The sequence below is a fragment of the Erpetoichthys calabaricus genome, chromosome 9 (genome assembly GCF_900747795.2).
Source record: "Erpetoichthys calabaricus chromosome 9, fErpCal1.3, whole genome shotgun sequence".
NCBI classification, from domain to species: Eukaryota; Metazoa; Chordata; class Cladistia; order Polypteriformes; family Polypteridae; genus Erpetoichthys; species Erpetoichthys calabaricus.
In genome coordinates this window covers 149,228,744-149,253,931 of record NC_041402.2, presented here as the reverse complement: position 1 = coordinate 149,253,931, position 25,188 = coordinate 149,228,744, and the positions used below count along the sequence as shown (strand labels likewise).

The following is a 25,188-nucleotide window of genomic DNA, read 5'->3' as shown; positions in this document are numbered from 1 at the left end:
TATACCTGCATTGTTATCACTCTTCAATTTAGTATTTTCTTTATCAGTATGCTGCTGCTGGAGTATGTGAATTTCCCCTTGGGATTAATGAAGTATCTATCTATCTATTCATTTGTTTTTTTAATAAAATTTTGAAATTGTAAAGAGACTTTGTGGACACCCTGTATTTTATACCATCAGAACAATGACTATGCCGATTAGGTATTCTCAAACTGCAGACAATGATCAGGCTGTCTAATGATCTCAGAATTATACAGGTTGAACATTGTAAGCTCTGGTCAATAATTATTTTTTGTAAATATCATAGTACAATTGATGATGCACTATTCAGTCTATTAAGAACACATATATGCTAAAGGGGTGGAATAAATAAAGCAGCAGTCATAAGCAGAATTTACACAAGTATTTTAATCATGACATTTACGTTATAAAACTAGAACATTTACTTAACGGTCTACATGAAACCCATTGTCTCTATGTTTTAGGAGTCTTGGAATAACAGCTGACGTTCAAAGTGAGTAGAGATGAGTAAAGCAGAGGTCTTCATTGCAGGGAAGCATGGGATACTTGACATCTATAACTGCAGCTTCAAATAACACTTTCCTCCAATCCATAAGGTTTACACACAGAGAAAGTGTTGAGACTGTCCTACTACCACAGTGACAGGTCCAACTCTAGCTAAAGTTTTACCAGGACGTTCACTGAGGCATGTTGATGACAAATTACGCTATAGCTTAACTGAAATAACATGGAGCAAAATGACTTATATAAAGGTTTATTTTGTGAAAGTGTTTTTTTAGTTGGTTTAAAAGTTTCAGTAAAACAAATTGAAAACAGTTAAATGTTAAATACATTGACTAGTAGTCACATTGAAAACCCTTTCCCCTCCAAGTAAACAAGGAAAAGTAAAGGTAGGAAAAAAAAAAGTAAAAAGGAGTCGGTAAAGATTTTAAATTGGCTAGAAGTGTTTTTGAAATTAATTATTGGAAATTGATCAGTGCTTTAAAGACAAGGCCAGGTTAAGACTCCCACAGGCCCCTTGTTGACTTCGCTCCTTTACAGATAGTTGATCATGCTTTTAACAATTCAGCGCACAGACACTGGGTCATTTAACGTAGCATGGTATTTCTCAATCAAGATTTCAGCTCAAGACTTGATCATTTCATCTCCCTTCCTTACCATGGTCATTTCAGCCTGTGAATACTCAATTGTTTCGTTAAATGGTGGGACCTGATAAAAAGACTCCTTGCCTCCCTCCTAATTCATTAACAGCTGTGTTTGGTGTTCTTCCAGATGGACTTAAAGTGGAGAAGGACAAACAAACTATGATTGCCTTTACTACACTATTGGCACGTAGACTTATCTTGCTCAACTGGAAGAATCCTAACTTTCCTATTCAAAGTCAGTAGGTAACTGATGTTTTATACAATTTGAACCTGGAAAAAATCAAATTCGCACTTAAAGGATCTGTATAAAACTTTTTGAAAACCTGGCAGGATGTAATAAATAACATTTTAGAATAAGCATTTAAAAGAGGAAGCAGGTTCTCTCCCCTCTTTTAAATTTATCTTTATTAATTTATCTATTTACTTACTTTTACTAGCGTAAAGTTTTACTCTGCTGGCCTAGCTCTCTTTCTCAGGGGTGGGGGTTGATTTGCTTCAAACCTATTTTTTGTAAAATATGAGTTATTTGTATGGAATGTTATTTGATTTTAATAAAATCAATAAAATAAAAAAAAGACTCCTTGCCGCACCCAGAACACCCTGATAGTAGATCATTACCCGTTTCAACAATATTAATTAAGGACAGAAATAGTCATCATGTCTTCTAAACACATTTGGGTTGCTCTACATTTCTTTCTAATATGAAGTAATGAAAATATTTTTCCAATTATGCCACAGTAGTTTTAGATTCATCCGAAAATGCAGAATGGGATGATTAGCTAGTAGTGCGGTGATTGTTATCATGTTAGAATGGTTATTTAAGTGATGGCTACCCTCTTAATATGTCCCCAAAAACAGCTATTATTATTAAAATGTGAATTTAGTTAAGGTTTACTGTCATGTGTACAGACAGTAAATATGAAAAATATTCACCCCATTTTGAAGTTTTCACATTTTATTGTTAAGCATCATTTTATTGTTATACTGCATTAAACCTCAGTTTTGTTTTTTGGACACCAATCAACAGAAAAAAAAAATATCAGAGTGACCCTGTGTTAGGATATAGTTGGACAATGACTGACTGACTATCAGAGTGAAAACAGATCTCTGCAAAGTGGTCTAAATGAATTACAAATCTAAAACACAAAATAACTGATTGCATTTGCATTCGCTCTCTTCAAGTCAGTATTTGGTAAATGCACCTTTGGCAGCCATGACAGCCTTGAGTCGAGAGTCTGTGTGCACAGGTCTGTATCAGTTTGTTGTTTTTCTTGTCGGTATCCCCTGACTTGTGCTTTTCAGGCACCCCTTCACAGAGTTGCTTGGAGTGGGGTTGTGGTGTGTGTGTGTGTGTGTTTGTTTGTTGTCTTCACTGTGTAAATTAGACCATGGAACTGACTGACCACAACTTACGGATAAGATGCATTTATTTATACTACCACCACTTCAAACTTCTTTGACTACAGACTGGTGATCTCTGCACCAGTCATGATTTAGGTGTGTCATGTGTAAGTTGGTAAAAGCGTATGAGGTTGATTATTTTGTGTTTTATATTTATAATTAATTTAGCTCACTTTGCAGAGATTTGTTTTCATTTTGGTTAATCATTGTCAAAAAAGCCAAAGTAAATCCACTGTTACTCATGTAGTATAAAAATAAAATATGAAAATACCCAAGGGGTAAATCCATTTTATAGGAAGTGAGTACAATGAAATTCTTACTTGCATTTCTCTTCAGAATAGTGGCAGTTACACAGTACTAACAAATAGACACACAAATAAAATAAATCAATGAAACAGCACAGACACATAGAAATACACATGTGCAGCATTTGTTGCTATGACTGGCTGTTCAGTAAATCTTGTGACCCGTGAATTGTAGATCAAGCTAAGAACTTCACTAAAATGTGTGACTGGTGATGGTGGGTGTCTTAACACATCGATCGCCCTCAGAAGAGTCTGTTTCAGTGTATATTTTCTGTAGTTGAGAAAAAAATATGTGCAATTGTACAATTTTTAAGTGAATTAGGATGCACAGATTTAGGACAAATATATTCTAGCTAGGGATGTTTTCTGAAAATGTTCAAGGCAGATTTTCCAAATGAAACTAAGAAGTCAGGGTTCAAGTTTGTTAGAAAATATAATGGCCTACCTTCTTCTCCACAAATGCTATTAAATGTACATGAGCAAATTTTAAAATTATTATAATACATGATTGTCCTAAAATACTACACTGGTAATAAAGACTTCTTCTTGGTTTACGCAGCTGTGCATAAATAAAAGTGCCAATTGGAATTATCCACAATGCAGCAAACAGAGTTGATAAATAATTAAGACAATACATTTTACCTTCTACAGAATAATATAGTTGTCCAGTGAATCAAAATGCTGGCAACTACTACTCCCGACAGTCCTGAAGATTAAGTCATAAGCACAGAAATAATCTGTAATTAAACGCTGCACAGAAAGACCTCTGTGCTAGAGATTATTAGGAGGCTGAAAGCTTTTCTAAGGATATTGAAGTGGAAGGATTACTATCAGTCCTGAGAAGGACATCAACGTACATAATTCTCTGAAAAAAATGAAGCATATGTTTGGTTAGAAGAATCCAGGCAGCTGCGTCATAACATGCCTTAACCCCACCCCCCAACAAACCATCTGCTTCACGCGATGGGATTCATTTTCCCTTTTCAACTTTTGATTCCATGCAGTCTGGCTGTATAACTTGGAGCTTAAGAATCTGCTGGGAGCTACAGGTTTGACACTCAAACTCTATCACTGACTCATGATGTTACCAGCAATTATTGAATGAATGTGCTACAAAAAGAGATGTAACATAAGAAATGTTATACCTGTAGTGACTTTTGCTTTGATATTACTGCTCAGAAATGCTGCATTGGGGGAGCAGGAGTAGAATTAGATCCTTGCCCTTCACTTTAATGATCCAGACAGAGTCTTCAGAGTTTAAACAACTGAATGAGGCAGCATAGTTAATATGTTAGGCATTATACCAAAAACCACACATCTTGGCTGTCGGCCTGTCCATATCGGGGGCACTTAACCTGTATAGTGTGCTTTAAGTGATGTTATATACTTTTTTGTATGGCACTGTTTGAATGAAGTTATTTAGGATGAAGCTTAAGGTAAAAGGCTCTATATGAAGTGAAATACTTTAAGCTGCATTCTGTATTAATACTTATCGTGAATAATAAATAAATGCAAATAGTTTGCTTTACAATATTTCTTTTATCTGCATTTATGAAAATGAAATGTAGTGATAACAAAGCACTTTCCAACGTGCGTCCATGTACTTTCTAGAGCCAGTCCAGGGTGCCAGTCCAGTACACAGATCACTCACATGCAAACCTAAACTCTCCATAAAATGACACCAATGTAGACCCACTAGTTAAACCTAATGTGTTTATGAAATGTCAGGAAAAACACTAATACTCAAAAATACTGGAGCAACATTCTCACTGTTTCATTATTTCTTTATACTAAATAACTAAAGTTAGATTATCGTAGCAAAAGCTGAGTTACCTGCCATCTAACCCCACCTGGTAATACTGCATACCTCCTCTTACACCACGTTTTGACTTTTACTGTGTGGCTTCTCAGGGTATCCATTATGATTACAGGTCTTACCATTCCCATGCAGTCTCTTCTTCAGCCTTACTGGGGTAATGTACATTATCACTGTCAACCCATGCTTTTAATTTTTTCCACATTAATTTAATTTTCTGATCCTGACTTATATTACCTTTTCTTGCCTTCAGATCCCTTGTTCATCAACCCATTATCACTATACTAGCAAACATGTGGCCCTCTGGTTCTCTAAAAAAGATGGCTCATATAGACCATGGCATACATTTCTCTGTTGTTGCCATTTTTGCATTCTGTATGGTTAAGCATGTGTCGATGAACTATAGTATTAGCTAGTTGCTCCTTGGCTCTAAATTCAGGCTTACTTCTCGTCGTTCTTCGTCACTGAAGCAAATTCTGTGTTTGCCTTGACACTCAGGAGATGTCGGCGCTGGAGTTCTTTTTTTGGGCCATCATGGTGTATAGCACGCACAGGAGAACAGGTCAGTTTGTGCAGGCATTTGTCTGTTTTTGTCGCGTGTACATTTTGTTTCTTGTATTTGATGTTCAGCAGAGGATGGTGCTGCTGTTCTTCTTCTTTGTATAAATGGCCTTAGCAATGCACTTCATGCTGTTCTTTTTTTATTCCGGCATGTCACCCAGATACAGTAACTCTGCAGAGGTTGATTTTACCAAAATGTTTTTCTTCATTAATGTATATTGCTTTATAGGCTCTAGGCTCACTGGATCAACCCTTCCTTAGCAATTTATATATATATATCTATAATAATAAAAGGCAAAGCCCTCACTGACTGACTGACTCATTCATCACTAATTCTCCAACTTCCCGTGTAGGTGGAAGGCTGAAATTTGGCAGGCTCATTCCGTACAGCTTACTTACAAAAGTTAGGCAGGTTTCATTTCGAAATTCAAAGCGTAATGGTCATAACTGGAACATAGTTTTTGTCCATACACTGTAATGGAGGAGGCGGAGTCACGTATCGCGTCATCACGCCTCCTACGTAATTACGTGAACTAAAAACAAGGAAGACATTTACAGCACGAGTCACACGCGGGAACGAAGGTAAATGACGTTAATTTTTCACTGTCTTTTAATACTGTGTAAGCATACATATTAACACATGTGCAATTAAACGTGTGCATTTACGGGGTGATTTCTCAGGCTTAAAAGCTCACCTTTTATCAAACGCGGGAAGAAAGGTAACTGACGTTGTTCACTGTCTTTTAATACTGTGTAACCATACATATTAACACATGTCCAATTAAACGTGTGCATTTACGGGGTGATTTCTCAGGCTTAAAAGCTCGCCTTTTACTAAAAAGGTAAATGCAAAACTATTTTCAATCAGTTTATTGAAACGCTCCCGTTAAGGATTGCAATAACATATTCGCGAGATAAAAGAACGAATTTGGGGGAAATGGAGGAACAGCCGCAAACAGCGAAGAGCAAAAAATTAATTAAACAATTGAGAACGGAGCGAGTTAAGCATACAAGCATGTTCATAAGGGAAACAAAGCACGGTGTAAAACGTAAGTTTCAATTAAGTTTATAGAAACGCTCCCGCTGCGGATTGCAATAACATATTCGCGAGATAAAAGTTTAATGAGAAGACACGAGGTATAAACGAACCACACGCCGTGGCGCAACATTAGGGGCAACAGTTTCAACCATTCTATGATCTGCTTCTCGCAACTGAAAGACGGCACATGGCGGATGTTAGCCGACTTGCTGACCGCAACGTTAGGGGCTTCAACTATGGCGCTGACGCCACATCTCAGTGCCAACACTTTGCAGACTGTACTTAAAAGACACGCCCTCCTCACTGGACAGTTAAAAACACCAATCAAACTAACGATGACATCAAGTATTACCCAATCCAAAGTAGGAAAGGAGGCATCTTCATAAAATGCGTGTGGGATGATTTGCATGAGACGCTGCTTTAAAAAAAAAATGATAAAAAAAATACGGAATAAATCCCGTCCAGTATTGATTCAAAACGGGACGCGCAATTTCATTGTCAAACGCGGCACGATTCCGTATTTTAAAGGACGGGTGGAAACCCTACAGTGCCAGGTAACCACCCATACAATCAGATTGTGATTCAGACTAGGAATGCAATGAATGTAATTACCCCGATCTACATACAAGGCGAAAGTCTTGCAACATTCAAAGATGATGGTTTGGGATAATTAGTACTTATTAAGTACACCATGGAACATAAAAGAGCTTATGAAGCCTTGAACCGAAAAAAGCAAGATCTCAGAGATCGTAAAAAAAAAAAAAGGAGGTAATGTCGTTTTACTCGCTGTACATTTTAGTCAAACATTACCAGTTATTCCACGAGGGAGACCAGCAGATGAACTCAACGCGTGTTTAAAATCCATGCTTCTCCCACGGTCGGTTATATGTCGCGTGTTCTCGGGTAGGTACACCAAAAAATGTATACATTTAAGCATGTAATGGGCAAAGAAAAAATGAGGTATGCCCGAAGGCACTGCAGTAGTACTCAATGTAACTTTACTTCTTAAATGTTAATGTTTTACTGTTTAATAATTTATACGCTTCTTATATATTGTTCAAATTCTTTTATCAAAATACCACTGACAGCGCAATGCACGATAACATGGAGTGAATACACCATACGCATCTGCCCACGGCCGCCCTGGTGTGCGCAGATAGGAGTTGATTCTAAAATAAAATAAACATAAAAAGAGTGATACAATCATCACCCATAAAGCGGATAGCAGACGTGACGTATTATATGTGTACCAGATTTCAAGTCAATAGGTGAAACGGTTTGCAAGCTACAGGTGATTTAAAATCCTGGACAGACCAACGAAAAGCCACGGTAGCAAATTATAGAAGAAGATTTTACTGTTTAATAATTTATATTTATATGAAATGTGCTTCTTATATATTACTTCATATTCTCATATGATAATGATGTTAATGTTGTTTATATTGATTTCTATGTTATTGTAAGTGCATCTATGTGTGTATATGTATGTATGTATGTATGTATGTGTATATATATATATATATATATATATATAAAAAATATATATATAAAAAATATATGTGTATATGTATATATATCTGTATATGTGTGTATATGTGTGTGTATATGTATATATATATGACAGCAACACTCATAACAATGACAACACAATTACATTGACAATCATGTTACGTTATTTTTAAAATGTTTCCTTTACTTTTTCATAACCTCTTTAACACACTACTTCTCCGCTGCGAAGCGCGGGTATTTTGCTATATAATATATATCTGTATGTGTATATATATATATATACACTGGGCTTTCCCTTAAAGATAGGGTGAGAAACTCAGTCATCCGGGAGGGGCTCAGAGTAGAGCCGCTGCTCCTCCGCATTGAGAGGAGTCAGATGAGGTGGCTCGGGCATCTGATCAGGAAGCCTCCTGGACGCCTCCCTGGTGAGGTGTTCCGGGCACGTCTAACCGGGAGGAGGCCCCGGGGAAGACCCAGGACACGCTGGAGGGACTATGTCTCTCGGCTGGCCTGGGAACGCCTTGGGATTCTCCTTTTCTCAAGACATCTGGAGTATTTTTTTTTTTGTTTTTGTTTTTTCTGACCTCCTGGCCATCAGACCTTACTTTAATCTTTGTTACTTAGTATTGCCTAATCTTATTTTTATATATTTTTTTTTTTTTTTAAAATTTCCTTCTTCATCTTGTAAAGCACTTTGAGCTACATCATTTGTATGAAAACGTGCTATATAAATAAATGTTGTTGTTGTTGTAAAGCCATACAAATTTTAATGGCAGTCTCACACCATGCTTATTACGCATGTTTCTGCTCAGTTTTGTAAAAGGGCGGCACCCAAAGTCAAATAGTGCTACTGTTTCTGTGCGGTATCCCTTTATTTTTTTAGATTCACATCCATGATGTGGGCTATATCAAATACACTGATATTAACTGCATATCATTTACAAATTTAAGGCATTTGATTGTAATCATTCTATAACAATATAATGGTGCACTGAATGGCCAAAATATTCCAAATACCATAGTTGCTTTAGCATTGTTACTCTCAGTGCACCACTCAGAATATTTTAACCCATTGTATCTATGTGTGGTATCACTGCTGCCCAGCAGCTGATCGGAAAGATATACAGCAAGTTTGTGTCGAGAGTGCAGAGGATTATTATGATACAGCTTCCTGCCCTGGAGGACATTTATAGCACATGCTACCTCAGGAATGCCACTAGCATCTGCATGGATTCCACTCACCCATGCCACAGTCTATTTGATCTTCTCCTATCCAGCAAATTTCTCAGAGCCTTTCCTACACGGACCTTGAGGCTCAGAAACAGTTTCACCCCAGGAGTTATAAATGCACTCAAGTATTCCATTGAGTGCTCCCAGTAGAACTGTTTGTACTTATAATTACAAATACCTCATTGTAAACTTGCACTACAACTAATACAGTAATCCCTCCTCCATCGTGGGGGTTGCGTTCCAGAGCCACCCGCGAAATAAGAAAATCCGCAAAGTAGAAACCATATGTTTATATGGTTATTTTTATATATTTTAAGCCCTTATAAACTCTCCCACACTATTATAAACATTTCACGCACAGTTATACAGCATAAACCCTTTGTATTCTCTTAGATATTAGGTAAGATTTGTTGAAATTATGTATGTAAACACAGTTTACATATAGTAAAACCTAAATATTATTTTAAAGATATCGAGCGTCTCCGATATCAATACGTTACAGCCATTACAACAGACAGGCCACCAGCAATAAATACGTACAATACAAGAAAAATTGTATACAGTAAAATGTGTGTACAGCGACACTAAACTATGTACATGTAATAAGTACTGTACGTAAATAATTAATTATGGTTACTCACCAACAATGACACGACGACTTGTCCGATAACGATGAGTTTAATTTTACTGCACAACAAAGGATAGCGTTACAGCTCTTCTAAAGGAGCCTCTTCAGGCGACTGTTTAGCACCGCCGTTGTTCTTCTTCCATCACTCTTCAATCCAAATCCCTAAAGCAGATTCCATCCAGTCTACTGCCTTATCACGTCCACTTGCAACTCGTTTTGCGCCCTGATTAAAGGACACTGCGGCCATAGATCTTATATGCTTTTCCTCCTTTTTAAATAAAAAGAATTGTGGACTCATTGATGCTGTAATTGTCCCCTGCAGCGGTGTAGCTGTTCCCCTCCTTCAACATATCCAAAACTTTTACCTTTTCTGCAATCCTGAAGCATTAGCAGTAACGTGCATTAATTCTGAATGAGTGAGATTAGACTTCCTGGTTAGCAGCACACAGGAACTTAACCGTGTGCTCTGATTGGGTAGCTTCTCAGCCATCCGCCAATAGAGTCCCTTGTTTGAATTCAAATGCGTCCCTTGTTTGAATTCAAATGGGCAAATCAACTGAGGAAGCACACGTACTGTAGACCGCAGACATCCGCGAAGCAGTAAAAAATCCGCGATATATATTCACATATGCTTACATTTAAAATCCGCGATGGAGTGAAGCCGCGAAAGACGAAGCGCGATATAGCGAGGGATCACTGTATTTCACAATATGAGCCACTTTATGAACCATTTACTATCTGCATTATATGAACATGTATATTGTATTTATGCTTTTATATTGTATATTTTTCATTGTTTTTTATTGTATTATTATTTTATCATTTTTTAGGAAAATATATTTATGGAGGAACTGATATTGAATCTCATTGTACCATACTTACAATAAAGGAGTTCAATTCAAAAGAAGAGAGCACCTATTTAGAGATGATTATGACTGGCTTCTAAGTCGATTTAGATTTCCAAGAGCTATCCACTTGGGGCTGTGTGCTGTTAGAATACTAGGATGTATACACAATATCATTTTTAAGATGAAATGCATTCAAGTATGTATATTAAACATTTTACAGATAGATTATTAACTTCATTTAAATAATGTATACTTTTAATAATTAAACATGTGGAGGCATGGTGGTGCAGCAGTAGCGATGAGCTGGCACTCCATTCAGGGACTATTCCTGCCTTGTGCTCTATGCTTGCTGGGATGGATGGAATAACTTAATATGTATAATGAAGATTTTTCTGTGTTCCTTAAAGGTTTTGAAGAATCGGCATTCTAAGCTTACAGCTGGGTTTACATTTATTACAGACACTTATTGTGTGGGGAATGGTTACGTGGAGAAATAATACGGAAGGACAGGAATTGGGGGTTGGTGTGTTTGACACACAGGGTACTGCTTCAATAAATTCTTCCATCCAGGGTCATGCTCATCACAGCAGGCATCTTACAGGAGGCAGGAACAATTCCTGGTTGGGTCACCAGCTCATCGGTACCGCTTTGCCACTGTGCCTCCACATGTTCAATACATGCCTTAATGCATTTCATCATGAAAATGATATCAAGTATATATCTTAGTATTCAAAAATGTTCATAGAGCTGTAATTTCATGAGTGTAATATGTTGTGTGGCAATCACTGCCTGTGTGCTCCTGTCAACGTAAGAGAAAGCCTGTTTAAGAAGCATGTAGCAAGTAATGACTGGATCAGGGAACACATGGAATACAAAGCATTTAACATGCTACTTTTGTTCCGATGGAATTTGAGAAATTCTAGGAAATTACATTGATATTAAGATGAATTTTACAATGTTCTACTTTAATGACAAACTATGAGATTAAAGTTAACATTTCAACTTTAATCTTGACATAGACGTTTTTTTTCTTCTCTGTATCCCTTTTTGTGTGTTCTCTGTGGCCCTAATATGCTTCAGTACGACACTCAGGCCCTCACCTTTTCATGTTGTACCACTCCCTGAGACAACACGGTTATAATATACTCTGCCAGGCTAGAGCGGCAGCAAAGAAAGACAGAAATAAATAAATGAACACAGAAATGATCCAGGGCGCGAGTGACTAACACTACTTCCCTACTAGACCTCCATGGAAGCACACCAACAAAAGCAAATGTTGAGTTGACCGAGAATTGTTATGCAGTAAATAAAAAAAGATTACAAAACAAACAAACCTTAGTATACATAGTATACATCACAAAACAAAACGCTAATACATAAATAACAATAGTGAGAAAAAAATTAATGAAAGTGCCACTCCATCAGCTTCATGTTGTTGCTCATGACACTGACTGCCTAAGCCACCAAAGTATACATTTTTCCTTGCCCTCCACTTCACCGAGTAGGACCTCCAGTTTGCATTCAGTGAAATTCTTCTTTTTTACACATGCTTTTACCATTGTTTTTTATCACAATGTGTTTTATTAACACTGAACGGAAGGGCCTATTTATATTAATTTGCATACTCAATTACACACAATTCTGGGAGGAGTCAGGGTGGGGCTGTAGGCATGTGCATTAAAATTCACATTGATTGGGGTTTATAAAGGGGAAATGTGTAGAACTTTGCTTATGCACAGTTTTATGAATCTCAATTTTTTCTGCGTATACAGTGGAACCTCGGTTCACGAATGTCTCGGAACATGTACAAATCAGGTTATGACCAAAAAGTTCGCCAAACTTTTGCATCTGTTCACGACCACACACTCGGTATACGAACAAACCAGTTTCCCTTTCGGTTTGTGCGCACCGATGATTTCGGCACGTGTTCAGTCTCTCCCTGTACTGTACTTTGTTCTCGGTGCATCACGCAGAGGGACTCTCCCTCAAAATAACCTCCTCTCAACCCAGCTTCCTCCTATGGTATATGGGGTCCACAGCTCCCGTCAAAAAGGCCAGTTTTAATAAATAACTAAATAAATAAAGTAGGTGCAGGCTCACGTGCTGCTGAGAGAAAAAGAGAGAGCGAGCGTCGCGTGCTGCTGAGAGAGAGAAAGCGCGTGCAGCTGAGACCGAGCGAGCCTGCACGTTCAGCTGAGCAGGGAGCCTGTGTGTTTGTCTTAGTGTTATTCAATGTTTTTACATTAGTTTACCATTACACTGTGCATTCTATGTTATAATTAACTATTTTTGTGCTTAAAAATCTTTAAAGAAAATATATTTACATACAGGTTGTACAGTCTGGAACAGATTAATTGTGTTAAAATACAATCCTATGGGGGAAATTACTTCGGGTCACGACCAAATCGGGTTACGACCAGAGTTTTGGAACGAATTATGGTCGTGAACCGAGGTTCCACTGTATACATTTCTGTTTTTATCCGTACACCATTTTTCAGTGAGAATTGTACACGTAATACGTGAGGCGCCATTTGTGAGCTTGTGCGCTACCTAAGATCAATAAAACATACATTTTAGATGTTTAGTTATTTTCAAAGATGAAAACATTAAAGTGACATCAAATTGACAATAATATAAAATGAGGTATGTGCTAAGGAATTCACACTCTAGGACCTCTTAAGGAGCGGCTTGTTCATATTCCCTAACAGGAGACTGTATGCATAATGAATAATGCAATGTGACTTAACTTCAGTTTTTCTATACATTTTATGCCATCATAGATAGATAGATAGATAGATAGTCATACACGGAGCTGCTGAAAAGGCTGCATATTTTATCTTTCAACACAGACAACTACTTTAAACTTGGAGAACTTGTCTTTTCAAGCATTTGTATATATTGTGTCGTGGTGGTGTAGTGATGGTGTTTTCTTGTTAATGTTTAATATGTTATTTTGGTTATTTGTAATTTTTCTTAGCCATATTGTTGTTTTTCTTTATGTTGTTTTCAATTAAGATCATTTGGATCTGGAAGAGAAAGGAGGAGATGGTAGGTTTTTGCTATGGGGGGGTCTTTTTGTTATAAATTTAAAGGATAAGTTTAGTACTTTTTAAGTTGAAGGTTTTTAATCACAAACATGGTAAATAAGCGTTTACCACACAAAATTGTGTTCTAAAGTTATGCATTTTCTAAGCATTTTTAAAAAATACATAGCCTGCCCTAGTGTTTTATAATGGAAAATATATATATGTGGAAATACATATACTTTTCAATGTGAATATTCATAAGGTTCATTCATAATACAACAAAATCCAGTAGATTCCAATTGGAGCGTATGGTACAAAATAATGAGTAGGTGGGATTGCTTTTTCTTTTGCGGTAACCTTTTTTTTTTGTTGTTGTTGTAAAGTCCCTCTGTATAAAGTTTGAAAACCACTGGCCTATTGTTACCAAACAAGAGACTCAGTTTGAGTCCTGGTTAGGCCCTTGGCTGTGTGGAGGGTACTACTTCTTCTCATGTCCACTTGATTTTTTTTATGGGTACAGTGACTTTCCTTTCAGATTTAATGGTCATTCTGTCTTGGTCTCCTGTAATCAAATATCCCCATCTTCTTGCTAGTACTGCTACAGTGAGCTCTTTCCACCCATAGCCTTAAATTAGATGAAGCAAATAAAAAATAGTTAGATAGATGGTCATTCTAATTAGACAGAAGCTTAATAATTGTTTAGATACAAGATAAAAAAATGTACCAGACAGTGCTGCTTCATTTCAAAAGAAAGTTTTCTTTTCTTGACACAGATTGCCTGCCACATTAAGCTTTCTTTTTCCCTTTTTAGCTGGAGTGTGAACATCTGGAAGGACAGTGGAGTCTCTTTTCAAGTCATTGCATCATGCAGATGGCTATAAAATGTGATGAATTTAGAATGAGGAGGAATTCTGTTCCACCAGTGCAGACTCCCTATGCCAAGCACATGCTGCCATATTTGCCACGGCCAATGATGGAGAATTCGGCATGTTATACTTTACCTCCAGAGGTACTGTCATTTAAAAACAAAAGAAAAATGCACCTCTTTTGTTTATAATAGACATAATAGGCATGTTTCTTTTCTTCTTTTTATTCTGTCCCACGTAAATTTCTACTTTCATTTAATCTTTGACAATTTTAAATGTTATTTTGTCTTGTAAGAGTTACAGTGACAAAAGGCTAATCAGGTCATATCACAATTTTTTTGTCTTCAGCAATAGTGTCCAGGGCATCCTAGGTCCCTTCAGACTAACCGATTTTCCAATCTACTTTAGAAGACGAAGAGCATTGACTGATCAAACCTTTGTCTGAAGGGGCCAGATGCATCATCTTGGTTGAACTAGATGTTTTCTTGTTCTGAAATGTGCTTTTTTTTTTTTTTTTTTTTTTTACTGTACCCTATATCTGGTTGGCAATTGTGCTGCTAAACTGATGATTTTATTGTATTGCTCACAACCAATGCTGCCTTGTGAGAGAGACACAAATGCATACTTAACTGAAAGTGCTTATATTCTAGAAGTCCATCCTTTGTTCAGTAATGTCTCCACTTCAAAACCACCTGTTTTTACAAAAATGAGTATGCTGAAGCAATATTTTGTAATTATAAATGATATCTCGTCTTCTCAATCTACTTTTCCTGGTCAGTTTAGATTTCTGTGTCTACAGCTACAAATCCCAATTTTTCCAAAATGTCCTGGGTCTTTGCCTAGTGGGATATGCCTGGGGGGACATTCTTATGACATACCCAAACTACCTTAGTTCTCAGTAAGGTAGGAGCAGTGACTCTACGACATGTCACGACAACACTCAAAACAGAAGTGGCAAACACAGGACAGTCAACCATTAACAATATACAGTACAGTAGTTGCATCCATGTCAAAAAAACCCCACAAAAGGCTAGTGTGAAAAGGTTATGTGTCAAGCACAATGCTATGCAAATTAATTTAATTATAACATTCCTCAAATAATAAAAAAATACAAATTAGTTTATATTTAAGAATACTTTGTTACCAGGTGTAAATTTACATATCACTTCAATATTGAAGATGTAGAGTTGTAAAATGTATAAAATAAAGTCAAATGAAAAAATGTATAAGCTTTACTTGGGCTCAACTGTATGTGTAAATAACAAAGCAAATGTTACAATTCTAACAAATCTTAAGAAAACAGGTATGGAAAATGTTGCATGGGTTTACATATGAATATATCACACTACCTGAAAGCACTTTAATTCTTGTAATACATTTTTTTTTCTTTGTAACTAGGCCCTCACGCGTGATCTGCAATTACATTGCAAATACACTGGGAAACAAGTAACATGTTTTTTTTCACCTCCTCTTTGGTCAAGAAGCTGTTGGCTTGCTGCTGCTGCATGCCTTGTGATCTTGATCTGCATTTCATGCAGAGCTTCAATGTTTTAAAACACCTGAATATTCGATCTGTTTTCGCTGTCCGTTATTTCCCCGATTAATATTTTCAGTTTTTTTGTGCTACTGCGATCTTTACTGTCATTTTTTGAGATTTTTGAATTTTCCTACTTCCATTATCTCTAAGTATGACGTGACTTGCCCATCTCACGGGAAGTTGAAATGTCTCTGTGTCTCTGTCTCTCCTCAAAAGATCTCTCTCATGTCGCATCCCCGGGAAAAAGTCTCATCGCAAGTTTTATTTTTTTATAATAGGGAGATAATTTTCAATTATGATTAACATAAGAAATGATTAAAAGAACTTTAGCTGATTAATTGAACATTGCATTTGATAATTAATTTTTAAGATCTAACTTTATACAACATACAGTACCTATAATATATATTCACCCCCTTGGACATTTTCATATTTTATTGTTACAGGTATACAACATTGAATTACAGCAGATTTAATTTTGCTTTTTTGACACTGATCAACAGAAAGAGACTCTTTAAAATCAAAGAGAAATCAGAAAGTAATCTAAATGGATTACAAATCTCTCTATTATAATAAAAAAATCCTGGGATGAGATGAGACTTTTTAGCCTGGGATGAGACGTGACTTTTCCAGAGAGATACTTTCACTTCCCGCGAGACGAGACTTTATGCCAAGAGATTTAACCACGCCCGGGACCGGAAATAAAAGACAAAGAGTCGATGACAAAGTAAAACGTTGTAAAGAATTCAAAAACGTTGGCATGATACACATACAAATGATACACAGAGCAGATTAGAGATAATGAAAGTACGAAAATTCGAAACTCTCAAAAAAATGATAGTAAAGATCACACTAGCACAAACACATAAATTAGTACTCGGTGAAATAACAGAACAGCAAAAAGAGATTGAATATATTATTCGGATTTAAACTTGAAGTCGGAGACGTGTTGCCATCAGGGAAAAATAGTGTTTCTTCCCAATGAAGAGGCGTATCTGCAGGAATTAAAAGATTTGTTGGTTGGTGAAAGTGAAATCCACATACTCAAGCAGCAGAGACACAAAGTGGCTGGCAAGAAGCGCAGACTGTGGGGGGGGGGGTGAGGGGGGTTGGCAAGTGAAGCAAGCAGGGAGCGAAGCCCCCTAGTATAAAACACAAAATAATCAATTGCATTAAGTATTTATCCCTTAATAAGATGCACCTAAATCATTGTAGTTGCAGCCAGCTGGTTTCAGAAGTCTCATCATTAGTTCAATGGAGATCACCTGTCTGTTTTCAAAGGGTTTCAGTGGATTGCAGTGTAAATGCACCTGTATTTATGTGGAAGGTCCAAATTGAGGTAAGTTAGTATCATGGCCTAACCCACACAATGAAGACAAAGAAGTACTAAAGGGATCTCTGTGAAAAGCTGATTGAAAAGCACAACTCAAGGGATGGTGAAAATATCGAAGTCACTGAATATCCATTTCAGTCTAGTTAAGTAATTCATTAAGAAATGGAAAGTAAAATTGTCACAGCTGTACTTAACGCAGGGTATCCATCAAAACCGAGTGATTGCTCAAGAAGACGACTAGTGAGAGAGGCCACCAAGAGACCATTGATAACTCTGAAAGAGTTACAGTTAAAGTGGCTGAGACTGGAGAGACTGCGCATACAACTGTTGCCCTGGTTCTTCACCAACTCCAGCGTTATGGGAGAGTGGCAAAGAGAAAAATACTTCTAAAGAATGCACTTGTTACTTTGGTTAAGGTTTGCCTGAAGCCATACCTTAGAAGGAGACTGTGAAGTCAGCTGGAAGAAGGTTCCATGATCTGATGAGACCAAAATTTAGCTTTTAGACCATCAATCTAAATTCCATTAAATGTGAAGCAAAGTGATGGCAGCATCATGCTGTGGAGATGCTTCCCTGCAGGAAGCCCTGGAAGGCTTGTAGAAGATAAAATTAATGCACCAAAATACAGTAAAAGCCTAGAGAAATGCCTGGTGCATTCTGCAAGAAAGACGGAAGACTGTTGTGGTTGACGAAGGTGCATCTGGTAAATGCTGACTTGAAGGGGGTGAACACTTATGTGATCAGTTATTTTGTGTTTTATATTTATAATTAATTAAGACCATTTTTTCTATTGATCAAGAAACTCCATTCTAATTCAATGTTGTATAACAATAAAACGTGAAAACTTCCATGGGGTGAATACTGTGTGGTGACTGGCCCAGACACAGACAGGCAGACACGCTCATGTCACCCAACACACGTTTATTTGCACTACTATTTACAATTATTGTGCCACAAACTCCAGGCCAGCCACTCTGCCTCTTCGGACTGCCTCCTTCTCTCTTTCTTGAACCTTGTCCTGCTTCCACCCGACTCCAGCCTCGAATAAAGGGAGGCGGCCCCTTTTATCCATACCCGGATGTGCTCCAGGTGTGCACTGGCAATACCGCGGACACGCCCCAGTGTGGCGGAAATGCCGGCTGTCCTCCCGGAAGCACTCCGGGTGTTCCCTTTCTTCTTCCCCCCAGCACTTCCTGGTGTGGCGGAAGTACTGGGGTCCAGGGTCCTTCAGGCAGGGGGACGCCCCCTGGCGGTGACCACAGGCCCCTACAGGGTTGGGCTTCCAAGCCCTGTACCCGTGGCCCCCAATACAACCAGGGCGGACACCCCCTCGCAGTCTGGAGGAGGAATGAGCCCTGCTCCTGTCTTCCTGGGCGTCCCGGACGGGTGCCACAACTGTTAAAGTCACTGCATAAGCTCATTATTTTATGCAATCTTATGCTAATTGTCCTTTTTTTTTTTTTTAGCGTAAAATGTCAATGGTGCAAAATGAAGAGATTCAAAACAGAAGGGATTCTTCCATTTCCAAAAAAAGCAGCACATGTGTAAATCTTGTTCAACTACCCTGCACCATCAATACCCTTAATGAGAAGACATCATTGAGCAGGAAACTTAGCGGATCAGAACCTGTCAAACTTCAAGCAGCCTTATTCAATAAATCTCATCAAAGTTTCTCAGTAAATCCTGAAGAGGTGCCAAGGTACCATAGGCCTTTTTCTAATGATCAGCAATTCAAGGACAGTGGCAACAAGTGGTATACAAACTACACAATGCACAACTCCTTCAGGACCTCAACTCCTCCTACACGTAGCGTAATGTCGGCTCCGAGTTTTGTATTTGAAAAATCACAGAAACAGAGATGCAAGCTCATTGGTGATGACCGTCAGCTTTACAGTTCCTCTAACAAAAAGCGCCAACGGTATGTGACAAAAGATGGCAAGAGCCAGGTTAACCTTGGCAATATTGAAGAAAAGAAAAGGTTTCTTTCAGACATTTTCACCACCATTGTTGATCTAAAGTATCGCTGGTTTTTATTTGTCTTTATGATGTGTTATATTGTGACTTGGATCATGTTTGCAGAAATTTATTTTATAGTTGCTTGGCTGAGGGATGATGTTAATCACATAAGGGACCAGACATGGAATCCATGCATTGAAAATGTGGACAGCTTTCTCTCTGCTTTATTGTTCTCAGTTGAGAGTCAACGAACCATTGGCTATGGTTACAGAATGGTAACATCGAATTGCACAGAAGGTGCAATTTTACTTATGATTCAGTCAATCATTGGTTCCATGATTGATGCCCTCATGGTAGGATGTATGTTTGTGAAGATCTCTAGACCAAAAAAAAGAGCTCAGACTTTGATGTTCAGCACAAATTGCGTCATATCTTATCGGGATGACGAACTATGCTTAATGTTTCGAATTGGGGATCTCCGAGACAGTCATATGGTGGATGCCAAAATAAGAGCCAAGCTAATCAAGTCCAGGCAAACTAAGGAAGGCGAGTTCATTGCACTGGAGCAATCTGAATTCAACCTTGGATATAACACAGGAGAGGACCGGCTTTTCTTAGTGGAGCCTCAGATTATAAGTCATACCATTAACACAAGTAGCCCATTCTGGGCCATGAGTGCAGATTCCTTGAAAAGGGAACAGTTTGAGATTGTTGTGATCTTGGAAGGAATTGTGGAGGCAACAGGTTTGTCTATACTCTTTAATTTTAATAGACTGTAATATTTTCAATTTCATTTTCACTTTATATGGATGGAGTGGTCTTTGGCAGTTGCAGCACTACATGATACACTTCAGTAAAATAGTATTCCTCCCCATTCAACCATCTTAATCATAGTATATGTCTGCAATGAATATTATCTGATCTTTATCCAGATCATCAAAATACATCTATGGGACTAGAATGAGAAAAAAATACCAAATGGTTATTTAATTTATTTCATAAAAAATCTACAAACACGTAGTATCCTCTTGTGGAAAACTTAACTGTGCACATAAACAGGGTGCATGGTTGCCAGCCGGAAACTGCAATCATGCACCTTTTCTGTGGTTTTTCACATCACTGCTAAGAAATTTTGGCACAACTTACTGTGACAGACATTTCATTTTGAGTCATTCCTCAACATTTCTTTGGTGGCTAGGTTCTGGATATTTTCTTCAGTCAGTTCTAATAAAGAAATTCACACATTAGCATAGCTGAAGGAAAGATTGCGTAAATGTCACCAGAGGAGTCCTGTAGTAGAAAAACTAATACATTTTCAGTGTAATGTGACAAGGTGTTGAGGTTCTCGTAAAACACAACAGCTTTAGTCTATGACACCCTAACACCATGCTTGACAGTTAGTCTTGTTTTAGAAAGCTTTCAAGAATTTTTGTTGCTCAAAAGATCCAGTATTAACTCATTTCATCATAGAATATTCCTTCTAGGGCAGCACGGTGGCGCTGCTGCCTCGCAGTAAGGAGACCCGGGTTCGCTTCCCAGGTCCTCCCTGTATGGCGTTTGCATGTTCTCCCCGTGTCTGCGTGGGCTTCCTCTGGGTGCTCCGGTTTCCTCCCACAGTCCAAAGACATGCAGGTTAGGTGCATTGGCGATCCTAAATTGTCCCTGGTGTGTGTGTGTGCCCTGAGGTGGGCTGGCACCCTGCCTGGTATTTTTTCCTGCCTTGCGCCCTGTGCTGGCTGGGATTGACTCCAGCAGACCCCCGTGACCCTGTGTTAGGATATAGCGGGTTGGACACTGACTGACTGACTGATATTCCTTCTAATGTCTTGAGGAGCATCCACATTATTTCACAAAGGCAATCTTTAGATAAAGAACAGTGATTCTTTTTTTCCCCCCGTATTCCTGTTAAAATCTTAAGAAGCATTTACATTGTTTCTTTATTTCTTAAAGGAATACTCCACCCAAAAGTTATAATTTTAACATGCTACTTACCCTTGAGATTTTTAGTAAAGCGTGAGAAAAATGGTAAGCTCATGTTTTTCATTAAGACACAAGATAACAAAGTGTCTTGACAATATAGACATTTATGGTGACCAATGCTGGACAACAGGAAACATTATCAAAACGTCCATGAAACACACTTGGATGTGAAGAAGCATCTGAACCGTAGACCGGACTCCCATTATTACATTTATATATTCATAACGGTAAGTCACAAATAGAATACCTTGGGATCATTTAGCAGCTGTCTGTGAAACTGTGTAAGGGAACTGAACTTCCCATCCTCTATCTGATAATATTTTTCGGTCACTTTTCTTTAAGGTTTAATTTTTAGTTTTACATGTCTCACAGTCAAAACATGCTTTTTTGATGTCATGTGAAGTACAGTGTTAGCCTATGAATATGGGCTGGAATCGTGACCAGGGAATGAATCAAGGACGCAGGTCTGTAATTCAAATACTTGGGCAAGTCTGAGTGTGTTCCATTTTGTTCACAACGTTTTTTTCGAAAGTGACTTTTTTAGCAATACTTTAGTAAAAAAAAATGAATATGTTTGGGACTACTTTACCTGTGGATTACATGACACGAATAATGTTAGATTTTTTATTGACTTTTTGTGATTGTTTGTTGTTGTGCAGCACTGGTCACCATAGACTCCTATTATATCAGAAACTTTGTTATTTCGATTTTGCATGAAAATATGAGATTACATTTTTTTCCTAGCCATTACTGCAAACTACACAGGGAAAGTGACATTTAAAAATATCATTTTTGGATGGTATATTCTTTTAAATAACAATGTTTCCTTTTTACTTTTTGTCTAAATTTTCTGTGGGTATTACCATCATAATGCAGATATTTTCAGAAATCTCTTCAGACATTTTTAGTTCTTGTAACTGATTTTTTGACTAAGGATGGCCACTTTTCTGCATATAAAAAGTCCTCAAGAAGGAATGGGGACACTTACAGACCCCTAGTTGGTTGTTGTAGAGTTGATGGCTTTTAAAAGTGAAAGAGAGAGTAACCATAATGCAATTTCAGGTTGCAGGCAGAAAAATATTTTGTATACAGTAATCCCTCGCTATATCGCGCTTCGCCTTTCGCGGCTTCACTCCATCGCGGATTTTATATGTAAGCATATTTAAATATATATCGCGGATTTTTCACTGCTTCGCGGGTTTCTGCGGACAATGGGTCTTTTAATTTCTGGTACATGCTTCCTCAGTTGGTTTGCCCAGTTGATTTCATACAAGGGACGCTATTGGCAGATGGCTGAGAAGCTACCCAACTTACTTTTCTCTCTCTCTCTCTTGCGCTGACGTAGGGGGGTGTGAGCAGGGGGGCTGTTCGCACACCTAGACGATACGGACGCTCGTCTAAAAATGCTGAAAGATTATCTTCACGTTGCTATCTTTTGTGCAGCTGCTTCCTGAAAGGACATGCTGAACGGTGCTTCGCATACTTAAAAGCACGAAGGGCACGTATTGATTTTTTTATCTGTCTCTCTCTGCTCCTGACGGAGGGGGTGTGAGCTGCCGCCTTCAACAGCTTTGTGCCGCGGTGCTTCGCATACTTAAAAGCCAAACAGCCCTATTGATTTGTTTGCTCCTTTGAAGAGGAAGATATGTTTGCATTCTTTTAATTGTGAGACTGAACTGTCATCTCTGTCTTGTCATGGAGCACAGTTTAAACTTTTGAAAAAGAGACAAATGTTTGTTTGCAGTGTTTGAATAACGTTCCTGTCTCTCTACAACCTCCTGTGTTTCTGCGCAAATCTGTGACCCAAGCATGACAATATAAAAATAACAATATATACATATGGTTTCTACTTCGCGGATTTTCTTATTTCGCGGGTGGCTCTGGAACGCAACCCCCGCGATGGAGGAGGGATTACTGTAGTTTACAATTATACCCCTAACAACTATTCTGGCTATTTACCTTTAATAGTGATGGCGGATAGAGCTACTGAAGGAGTACTGCATGCTAAACCAGGATTGTTACAGTAACAGATGGAGGGACATTTATAGGAGGGCTGAAGGTGGCTGTACGGTGGCACAGTGGGTAGCGCTGCTGCCTTGCAGTAAGGAGACCTGGGTTCGCTTCCCGGGTCCTCCCTGTGTCTGCGTGGGTTTCCTCCGGGTGCTTTGGTTTCCTCCCACAGTCATGCAGGTTAGGTGCATTGGCGATTCTAAATTGTCCCTAGTGTGTGCTTGGTGTGTGTGTGTGTGTGTGTGTGTCCCCTGTGGCCCGGGATTTGTTCCTGCCTTGCGCCCTGTGTTGGCTGGGATTGGCTCCAGCAGACCCCCGTGACCCTGTGTTAGGATATAGCGGGTTGGCAAATGACTGACTGAAGTCTTGTCTGTCTGATTCTCCCTGTCATCAGTGCAGCTCACTTTAGGACAAATGGTATAAATGTTGATATCTCATACCACACAGAAATAATGTCCGAAATATGCTAACAGGAGGAAATGCTTTTCTACTGAACTGTAGCAGGCCACCAAAGGGTCAGTCAGATAATATTTTATGAATTGTGTACTCCCATTATTTATCTATACAGGTTTATATATAAACTTGCCTTGACTATTACAAGGCCATTTCACTGATTGAGAATATATGTAAATTTCCCCTTGGGATTAATAAAGTATCTATCTATCTATCTATCTATCTATCTATCTATCTATCTATCTATCTATCTATCTATCTATCTATCTATATGAAAACCTATGGGGACAGGCTGTAAGATTTTGTGCTGTTGGCATGTGTAAAGAAGTAATGAGGGGTCTGGTGCTGTCAGGTTAACGTTGAGCTAGTATCCTCAAACTCACACTAGTGTTGTTCTTAAAATAAGCACTTTGATACTTTTGATGATGAAAATTTAAAAGAATGAAAAATCTGTATACTAAGTAGGTAGCTTTTACAACATTTTGTCATTTTTTGAAATGTTCAAGTATAAAAAAACAACTTGACCTGACAAGCGTGTCTTTGACTCCTTCATCCACAAACAAGTTATCTTTATTGGAGGAATCGAAAAATGGTTTTGAATACGGCAAGATAATACTGTAAAGAATAAGGGACTGAAATCGTTATTTCAGCTTTCTCCTTGACATAACAGTGGATCAATAGTGTTTGAAAATACTTGGATGCATCTTTTTATTTGTTTCTTTTGTGATTTAGTTCTGCACATCCTTAACAACAATTTATATCTGCTTGTTTTGCAATAGGAATGACATGTCAGGCTAGGACTTCTTACACAGATGATGAGATACTCTGGGGGTATCGTTTCGAACCGTGCATGTCTTTGGAGAAAGGAGCCTTTCGTGTGGATTACAGCCGGTTTGACAAGACATTTGAAGTTACTACCCCATTGGTCAGTGCTAAAGAGATGCAAGCACTGAAAGACTTAGAAAGGAATGAGCAGTCCATCTTAAGCCTGTATTGGGATAATGTGGGTAATACTTACCCGTCCACAGATACAGAGAACAGACTGAGCCGATCTGGCATTGACCATATCTCAGAAGAAAGGACACCAGAACTGAAGCATAAAGTATTTGCAGTTTAATACGTATATCTGCTCAATTTGAGATTGTTGACAGACATCAAGTGATTAAGAAATACATTCTTCCAATTTTCTTTGAACTACAACAAATTCGATTCATAATTTCTACTTTGTGGCAATGCCAAGTAGCTTTTGTGATCTGTATGGTGCTAAAAAGCTAAATAAAATGTTTCTGAGTACACAGGCAAATCTGTTTTCTTAAATAAAAGTTGTCAAATATCAAATTGTATTCATTATTATTGACAGGCATTTTTAGGTTAATGTTCATTCTTATTTCACTACAAATACAATTTAATTCTAATTTTAAAGTAATAGGTTTAAAACAAAGATCAACCAAATGATTATTGCATTTTCAATGTATTTTTCAAAATATCCAAATCGTCAAACCTAAGAAGTGTAATGGTAATCAC

The 25,188-nt window shown here is 38.0% G+C and overlaps 1 protein-coding gene across 1 annotated transcript in view; it reads left to right on the top strand.

Annotated features, from left to right (window-relative positions):
• Window positions 1-25,007, top strand: part of LOC114657663 (G protein-activated inward rectifier potassium channel 4-like) — a 59,141-nt gene extending 34,134 nt beyond the window's left edge. The window contains exons 2-5 of the mRNA XM_051932278.1: window positions 13,519-13,551; window positions 14,341-14,538; window positions 18,732-19,965; window positions 24,444-25,007. Coding sequence (XP_051788238.1) covers window positions 13,549-13,551; window positions 14,341-14,538; window positions 18,732-19,965; window positions 24,444-24,781 — 1,773 coding nt within the window. The 5' untranslated portion in view covers window positions 13,519-13,548 and the 3' untranslated portion in view covers window positions 24,782-25,007. The remainder of the gene's footprint in view (window positions 1-13,518; window positions 13,552-14,340; window positions 14,539-18,731; window positions 19,966-24,443) is intronic.
• The last annotated feature ends 181 nt before the right edge of the window (window positions 25,008-25,188 follow it).